At 31.3% G+C, this 9,925-nt stretch overlaps 1 protein-coding gene across 1 annotated transcript; it reads left to right on the top strand.

The window, feature by feature from the left end:
- Nucleotides 1-2,849: 2,849 nt before the first annotated feature.
- Nucleotides 2,850-4,479, top strand: LOC139874515 (protein YCF54, chloroplastic-like). The gene is made up of 3 exons (XM_071861940.1): nucleotides 2,850-2,867; nucleotides 2,947-3,185; nucleotides 4,287-4,479. The coding sequence occupies exons 1-3, from the start codon at nucleotides 2,850-2,852 to the stop codon at nucleotides 4,477-4,479; spliced, it is 450 nt and encodes a 149-aa protein (XP_071718041.1).
- Nucleotides 4,480-9,925: the final 5,446 nt, after the last annotated feature.

Below are 9,925 nucleotides of genomic sequence, written 5' to 3'. Positions count from 1 at the left end.
AAACTGGACGTGTTGCTTTCCAAATACAAGGTTAGCAAGTGGGTGACACAAAACCATAAGTTTTGAGCTAAAATTTTCAAATCTGAAACCCACCAAACCCACAAAAATATTTTGCAAACACCGGTAAAGGGTTATCCCGGAAAACTTATCTAGGGTAAAAACTAGATTTAATTTTCAAAAGATCAAATGTTTTCATAAAGATCCAATTTCCTTAATGGATCTAATTTTTTATAGTCATGTGGGACTGTAAACCATATCGTTACTACCATTGTTTATACCGCCGTATAGAAAATCACTGATGTACAAAGTGTGAAGAATAAAGAAGTGATTCTAGTATTTCAAGACGATATTGCTTGAGGACAAGCAACGCTCAAGTGTGGGAATATTTGATAATGCTAAAAACGAACATATATTTCATAGCATTATTCCTCAAGAAAGACAAGCTTTTAGTTGCAATTGTTCTATTTACAAGTGATATTCGTTTAAATAATAAAAGGTGAAGACAAAAGACAGATTCGACGAATTGAAGACGCAAATGACCAAAAAGCTCAAAAGTACAAAAGACAATCAAAAAAGTTCCAATTATTGATAAGAAACGTCTCAAAATTACAAGAGTACAAGATTCAAAACGCAAAGTACAAGATATTAAATTGTACGCAAGGACGTTCGAAAATTCGGAACCGGGACCAGAGTCAACTCTTAACGCTCGACGCAACGGACTAAAAATTACAAGTTAACTATGTATATAAATATAATATAATATATAATTAATTATATTAATTATATATATATTATATTTATAAATAAAAACCGTCGGCAGAGAAAGACTCCAAAGGGGTGAGCTGTAAAAACAAACTCCGCGACTCGCGGAGTTTGAAGGCCAAAATGGCCGCGAGTCGCGGAGACCCCAGTTTTGAAACTCCCTATAAAGCAAACCGAAATCTGATCATTTTCATCATCTTTTTCTTCTTCTCCTCATACGTAAAATATATATATATATTTATAATTTATATTTTAATTTTAATTATAATTCTAATAATAAGGGTATGTTAGCGAATGTTGTAAGGGTGTAAGTCGAAATTCTGTCCGTGTAACGCTACGCTATTTTTAATCATTGTAAGTTATGTTCAACCTTTTTATATTAATGTCTCGTAGCTAAGTTATTATTATGCTTATTTAAAACAAAGTAATCATGATGTTGGGCTAATTACTAAAATTGGGTAATTGGGCTTTGTACCATAATTGGGGTTTGGACAAAAGAACGACACTTGTGGAAATTAGACTATGGGCTATTAATGGGCTTTATATTTGTTTAACTAAATGATAGTTTGTTAATGTTAATATAAAGATTTACAATTGGGCATCCCTATAAATTACCATATACACTAGATCGGACACGATGGGCGGGGTATTTATATGTACGAATAATCGTTCATTTAACCGGACACGGGAATGGATTAATAGCTACTAGAATAATTAAAACAGGGGTGAAATTACATTCAAGGGTAATTGGTGTAATTGTTAACAAAGTAGTAAAACCTTGGTTTACACGCAGTCGATAACCTGGTGTATTCATTAAACAAAGTATTAAAACCTTGTTACAATTCGAATCCCCAAATAGTTGGAATATTTAACTTCGGGTATAAGGATAATTTGACGAGGTCACTCGCACTTTATATTTATGACTGATGGACTGTTATGGACAAAAACCAGACGGACATATTAAATAATCCAGGACAAAGGACAATTAACCCATGGGCATAAAACTAAAATCAACACGTCAAACATCATGATTACGGAAGTTTAAATAAGCATAATTCTTTTATTTCATATTTAATTTCCTTTATTTTATATTTAATTGCACTTCTAATTATCGCACTTTTATTTATTGTTATTTAATCGCACTTTTAATTATCGTACTTTTTAATTATCGCAAGTTTATTTTATCGCACTTTTATTATTCGCAATTTCATTTATCGTTATTTACTTCATGCTTTAATTTAAGTCTTGTATTTATTTTTAATATTTTACATTTGGTTTTAACTGCGACTAAAGTTTTAAAATCGACAAACCGGTCATTAAACGGTAAAAACCCCCCTTTATAATAATAATATTACTTAAATATATATTTGTATTTTTATAAAAGTAAACTAATATAGCGTTGAGCTTTGTTTAAAAAAGATTCCCTGTGGAACGAACCGGACTTACTAAAAACTACACTACTGTACGATTAGGTACACTGCCTATAAGTGTTGTAGCAAGGTTTAAGTATATCCATTCTATAAATAAATAAATATCTTGTGTAAAATTGTATCGTATTTAATAGTATTTCCTGCTAAAATTAACAACTATTTTATATACACCCCGCTGCACATCAGTTGCATTACCTATACAGGTTGAAATAAGCTGCACTATAAAACGGGTAAATGGATTAGGTTTTTTGTGAGGATATTAGGACACGAACTACTATGTCATCATGTGATTGTTAGAAAAATGCACTACCAAAGGCCGAAGTGTAATCGATAGGGCATTGTCTGAGTGGTATAAGCTTTGGGTTGGATATGAGTCTTAGTTGGTACAGGTTCGGATCCAGGGAGAGGTTTTCTCAAGGATTATGTTGTGCTCCTCGGTTTAATCTAAAGCACACCGGGTACCCAATGCGGTGATGGCATGTGAAGAGTTTCCTCTGTGGGTGACAAATGAGAATATTTGATGTCGAAATAGCCGTTAAAAAAAACGAGTTACCTTATAAATCTTTTGTTGTAGGAATTAGGTTTTAAATTCGTTGCATCATTTATCAAAATTTACGTCATAGTACTTTGTGCATAAAGTATTTATGACTCAAAAATATGGGCAAAAAAGTGTTGGTGGGTCAAGTTGACTAGACCTATATTGACCCAATTTAGCATAATGTGTCTTAAAATTTAACCATGTTGCAAAATACAGGAAGCTGAGAGTACCAAGAAATACCATTTTGTGGTTGAAAATGCAAAATTCATGTTACACGATGAAGAACATTTTCAAGAACAGTTGTTTGAAAGGGTCCGTCTTTTTAAAGAGAGAAATATGGAGCAGGATTTTTGGGTCGTGATTGAACCCAAGTTTTTAGACAAGTTTCCTGACATCACTAAAAGGCTCAAAAGACCTGCGGTTGTGTTAGTTTCTACTAATGGCACATGGATCAAGTAAGTTTACAACCATATGTTTATAAAAAAATATATATGTTTTAAGTAAGTTTACAACCATATATATGTAAAAAATATATACGTTTTGATCTTTTAAGGGTAACGTAGTGATAGCTTTTACAATATTATAAAGACAGTGACTGCAGCTAAGAGGATATTTGCCAAAAAAATGTACAGTTCTTGTTTATTCTTTATTTTAATAGCTTAAAAGTAAAGGTGGCAATTCAAGCCCATTAATATGCAAATGGGTCAATTTGGGTTGTGTTAATTGGTCAAGCTAAATGAGGGGATTAACTGAAAGGGGTTAAATGGGTTAAGATAAATGATCGAATTAACTGGAACAGGTCAAATGGGTTGAAAACCATCAGAAATGTATTCAAATGCATAATATAGATGGGGGATGATTCTCACACACACTTTTTTGATCCTCACACACCAATTGAATATTATTAGAAGAGCAAAATGTTAAAATAGGTGTGTGAGGATCAAAAAAATGTGTGTGAGAATCATCCCCCAATATAGATAGGATGTTTAGATTATTATAACTGTTATAATATAATATGGTTTTTACAGTCATATATTAGACGTTATTTGGTTTTAATTGAAATATAGTGGTGAAAAATATCCCTTTTGTCCCTGTGAATAGTGACAAGCTTTTCGTATTTAGTACATAGGTTAAATTAAATACGAATGATAAGGTGTTGGGTGGTTGGTTTGTTGACCCAACCGAAAGCCCGCCCATCTTGACACTTGTGGTTATAAGTAACGCTTGAGTTTCTCTTACCATCTTCTTACGTTTCAACTGCAATACAACGTAGTATAAATGAGATTCAAAATTTCACTTGGTTATAGCCATTTCAAAAGCAAATTATATCTTGTTAAATGAAAAACATATAAATATAAATGAAATGTAACTAAAATTACATTCAATTTCTATGTAAAGTTATTACTAAATCTATTTGAAAAAACAACAATTCTCAAAATGGCTACAAAATCAAAAGAATCAAGAATTAAATGCTAATTTAAAAGGGGTAACTACAACTATAGCCTTCATTTCTTTAACATATAATGTGTTATTATCTAATTATTTTTTCTCAACAGGTTTATGAAGTTGAAACTAGATCGAGTTTTGCAAGAGAGCTTTGAAGCTGATACTGTCGAAGAAGCATTGACCTGTAATCCTGCTAACTTAGATTTCAAGAAACCTAAAAATTGGGTTGCACCGTACCCCAAATACGAGTTCGGTTGGTGGGAGTCTTTTTTGCCGGCAACTGCTCAGAAGCAACAAGTATGAAGATGTTCTGTTGCATAAAAAAGGGTCAATATTTCGTAAAATGACTGTTGTAGGATCAATAGGAAGGTGTGTATGCTTGAGGTCATAAGAGTATTAAATAATGTTTGTAAGTTTGAATTTTTGTCTGAGTTGAGTTTGATGTGTATTACTTGATGGTTAGGAGCTTTGTTTTGTGTTAGTAGCAAGCCATGTAAGATGTAGGTTTATGATATTTTTTATATTTAATCCATCATCATCACCTATATATATATATATATATATATATATATATATATATATATATATATATATATATATATATATATATATATATATATATATGGGTATGATCAATGGGGAAGTAACCAATCGGGGAAAGCGGGGAGAAGCAAATTTTTTTTTGTTTTTTTTGGAATTTTTTTTCCGGCATCAAGATCACACGAAAATATGAACATTTAGAAAAGACACTTCGTGATGAATGCTATTATTTAGGCGGGAAAACGATCGACAAAAATAACATTCAAGATAATATTGTTCGTGAAGAATGTGAACGTTTTTTTTTTCATGTTTCGTGAAGTATTATTTAGCCCGTTTTATAGTTTAGGGTTTAGGGTTTGGTGTTTTGGGTTTTGATAATGCTAAAAACGAACATATATTTCATAGCATTATTCCTCAAGAAAGACAAGCTTTTAGTTGCAATTGTTCTATTTACAAGTGATATTCGTTTGTATAATAAAAGGTGAAGACAAAAGACAGATTCGACGAATTGAAGACGCAAACGACCAAAAAGCTCAAAAGTACAAAAGACAATCAAAAAGGTTCCAATTATTGATAAGAAACGTCTCGAAATCACAAGAGTACAAGATTCAAAACGCAAAGTACAAGATATTAAATTGTACGCGAGGACGTTCGAAAATCCGGAACCGGGACCAGAGTCAACTCTTAACGCTCGACGCAACGGACTAAAAATTACAAGTTAACTATGTATATAAATATAATATAATATATAATTAATTATATTAATTATATATATATATTATATATATATATTAAAAACCGTCGGCAGAGAAAACTCCAAGGACTGAGCTGTAAAATTAACCTCCGCGACTCGCGGAGTTTGAAGGGGATTTTGCCGCGAGTCGCGGAGCCCCAAATTTCAACTCTGCCTATAAAGCAAACCGAATTCTGATCAAAATATATCATCTTTTCTTCCTCATTCATACGTAAAACTTATATATATATATATAATTTATATTTTAATTTTAATTTTAATTCTAATAATAAGGGTATGTTAGCGAATGTTGTAAGGGTATAAGTCGAAATTCTGTCCGTGTAACGCTACGCTATTTTTAATCATTGTAAGTTATGTTCAACCTTTTTATATTAATGTCTCGTAGCTAAGTTATTATTATGCTTATTTAAAACGAAGTAATCATGATGTTGGGCTAATTACTAAAATTGGGTAATTGGGCTTTGTACCATAATTGGGGTTTGGACAAAAGAACGACACTTGTGGAAATTAGACTATGGGCTATTAATGGGCTTTATATTTGTTTAACTAAATGAAAGTTTGTTAATGTTAATATAAAGATTTACAATTGGGCGTCCCTATAAATTACCATATACACTCGATCGGACACGATGGGCGGGGTATTTATATGTACGAATAATCGTTCATTTAGCCGGACACGGGAATGGATTAATAGCCACTAGAATAATTAAAACAGGGGTGAAATTACATTCAAGGGTAATTGGTGTAATTGTTAACAAAGTAGTAAAACCTTGGTTTACACGCAGTCGATAACCTGGTGTATTCATTAAACAAAGTATTAAAACCTTGTTACAATTCGAATCCCCAATTAGTTGGAATATTTATCTTCGGGTATAATAATAATTTGACAAGGACACTTGCAATTTATATTTATGACTGATGGACTGTTATGGACAAAAACCAGACGGACATATTAAATAATCCAGGACAAAGGACAATTAACCCATGGGCATAAAACTAAAATCAACACGTCAAACATCATGATTACGGAAGTTTAAATAAGCATAATTCTTTTATTTCATATTTAATTTCCTTTATTTTATATTTAATCGCACTTTTAATTATCGCACTTTTTAATTATCGCAATTTTATTTTATCGCATTTTTATTATTCGCAATTTCATTATCGTTATTTACTTTACGCTTTAATTTAAAGTCTTGTATTTATTTTATATTTTACATTAGGTTTTAACTGCGACTAAAGTCTTAAAATCGACAAACCGGTCATTAAACAGTAAAAACCCCCCTTTATAATAATAATATTACTTATATATATATTTGTATTTTTATAAAAGTAAACTAATATATCGTTGAGCTTTGTTTAAAGATTTCCCTGTGGAACGAACCGGACTTACTAAAAACTACACTACTGTACGATTAGGTACACTGCCTATAAGTGTTGTAGCAAGGTTTAAGTATATCCATTCTATAAATAAATAAATATCTTGTGTAAAATTGTATCGTATTTAATAGTGTTTTCTGCTAAAATTAATAACTATTTTATATACTACCCCGCTGCACATCAAGTATTTTTGGCGCCGGTGCCGGGGAATATCTTAAAAGCCGGAAGCGCAACGCTAATATAAAAAAAAAAAAAAGATTTTTAGTTACTTTTATTAAAAGTCGTTTTTGTAAAAATACGTTTTAAAAATTCGAAAATATAAAAAGAAAAACAAAAATATAAGTATTTTTAAGATTTTGTTAAATATTTAAGTTTTATAAGTTTCTTTATTTTTATTTTAGTTTATAAAAATATAAGTTTTATTTTAAAATCTTTTATTTATTTAAAAACAGAAAACAGAAAATAAAAAAAAAAAATATAAAAACGCGTAAAAAAATTCAAACCTGTCAACTGAATTTCTGAACCCCGCGACTCGCGGGGTTTAAAGCTTTAATTGCCGCGACTCGCGGAGCCTTTCTGACAGGCGACAGGAAGCCCTAATCGAGCATTAATTATGGGTTATTATTAATTATAATTATTATTTAAACCTAATTATTATTATTATTATTATTAGTTTAATTTTTACTTTTACTTTTTATTTATATATTTTAGTTAAATTAGTTTAATTAATTTGTAAAATTAGTAGTTTTATTAAATAAATAATATAAAAATAATATTTTTATAAAAATTGTACTTTTTACAACTTTTTGTATATTTTTATATTTTGTTCTTTTTTTTAATCATTGTAGCGTAACTTTTGTATTTTTAGCTCATATTTAATTTTAAACTTAGTTTTTACCATAGTCATTTTTACTCCTAGATTTTTAGGCTTTGCCGTAGAATTCCTTAAGTGCTTTTTCTTTAGACTAAGATTTAGGTGCTTTAGAATTTTGCGACGCCTTTTTAAGTTTTAGTTTCTTTTTAAGTTATTTCCATTTGGGATTTAGTTTTTTTCCTGTAAGCTTTAATATTTTTTGACACCTTTTACTATGTACCAATTATCATTCCAATTAGTAATTTCAATTTGCGATTATAATTTTAAGTTAGTTGTAGTAATAAGGTTAGGTTAGTCAAGTATTTTTTTTTTTTTAAGTTTCTTTTATTTTTCCGTCACCTTTTATTTTTCAACCATTTTTTTCTTTTTCGACCTTTTTCGACGAACTCTTTTTCTCTCTTATTTCTCGCTATTCTAGTTTTAGGACATAGATTTTTATTCTACTTCTTATCTAAATTTCTTAAAATTACGAAAATTTATTTTAAGTGGTTAAATTGATAGACATCAAAATTTTCTGGTTCGTAGTAATAGTTGGATTTGTACGTGGACCGGGTTATTGGAGCCAAACAGTACTCAATTATATTGAGACCAAACGAATCCTGCCCCTCTGCTGCATCTTTTGGCTATTCGAAACGTGGGCAAAATCAGAAAAGTCTATTGATTGGATAACTTATTATAATTTTTCTTTCCTTTTTAAAACTAATAAGATATTCAGTGAATGCACCGAGCAAGACGTTCACCACCTTTTGTACGTTCACCACCGGTAACTAGATCAAGACATTTAGCAAATATAACCGCCGTTGATTTTTCTTTAGAATCGTCATCCAGTCAACCAAGTACTTCAGTTCAAATTTCCGATAATTCATTTTTTGAACCCAACCTCACAATTGAGAATCCGGAGAATATTCAGGAACGGTTCGTAGATCCTGAACCACTAAACTTTCCTCCGGAGCCACCAATCATTCAAACAGAGATTGTTGAGGAACGAACCATTAAATCAGAATCATCTATTGATACCGATTCAACGAATTCAATTATGGAGAATCTGGAACCTTTAAGTATGGAAGACCGAATGAGAGCTAAACGCACTGGCCAAGGTCACGCAATAACTCATCCAGACATTAATGCGCCAGATTATGAAATCAAAGGACAAATTCTACATATGGTGACTAATCAATGCCAATTTAGTGGTGCACCGAAGGAAGATCCAAATGAACATCTACGTACCTTTAATAGAATCTGCACACTATTTAAAATACGAGAAGTGGAGGATGAACAGATATATCTCATGTTATTTCCCTGGACTTTAAAGGGAGAAGCCAAAGATTGGTTGGAATCGTTACCTGAAGGGGCGATCGATACATGGGATGTTTTAATTGACAAATTTCTTAAACAATTCTTTCCTGCATCTAAAGCCGTAAGACTTCAAGCAGAAATTGTTACGTTTACACAGAAACCAAATGAAACTCTATATGAGGCGTGGACAAGATATGGAAAGTTATTAAGAGGATGTCCGCAACATGGTTTAGACACCTGTCAAATAGTACAAATATTCTACCAAGGATGCGACATCACTACAAGAAAAGACATAGATATAGCAGCTGGTGGTTCTATTATGAAGAAAACCGAAACTGATGCTTACAAAATTATTGATAACACTACTTCCCACTCACATGAGTGGCACCAAGAAAAAGATATCATTAGATCATCTAAAGCAGCTAGAGCCGATTCTAGCCATGACTTAGATTCCATTTCCGCAAAGATAGATGCTTTCGAGAGACAAATGGAAAAGATGACTAAAGATATTCACTCAATACGAATTAGTTGTGAGCAGTGTGGAGGACCACATTTGACAAAAGATTGTCTCAGTATTGAATTAACAATGGAACAAAGAGAGAATATTTCATACATAAACCAAAGGCCTGGAAATAATTATCAGAATAATTATCAACCGCCAAGACCGATTTACAATCAAAACCAGAATTATAACCGAAATATTCCATACAACAACCAACAAGGTCCTAGCAATCAACAAGTATCCAATAATACTTATAATCAGCAAAGACCGAATTTTCAAAACAAACCACCACAACAAACCGATGATAAAAAGCCGAATTTAGAAGATATGATGACGAAGCTAGTTGAAACTCAAACGCAGTTTTTCACATCTCAAAAACAAACTAATGAACAAAATGCTCAAG

The sequence above is a fragment of the Rutidosis leptorrhynchoides genome, chromosome 11 (assembly GCF_046630445.1).
Source record: "Rutidosis leptorrhynchoides isolate AG116_Rl617_1_P2 chromosome 11, CSIRO_AGI_Rlap_v1, whole genome shotgun sequence".
Classification (NCBI taxonomy): domain Eukaryota; kingdom Viridiplantae; phylum Streptophyta; class Magnoliopsida; order Asterales; family Asteraceae; genus Rutidosis; species Rutidosis leptorrhynchoides.
The sequence above is the reverse complement of the archived record's forward strand: the minus strand, read 5'-3'. Positions and strand labels throughout refer to the sequence as shown.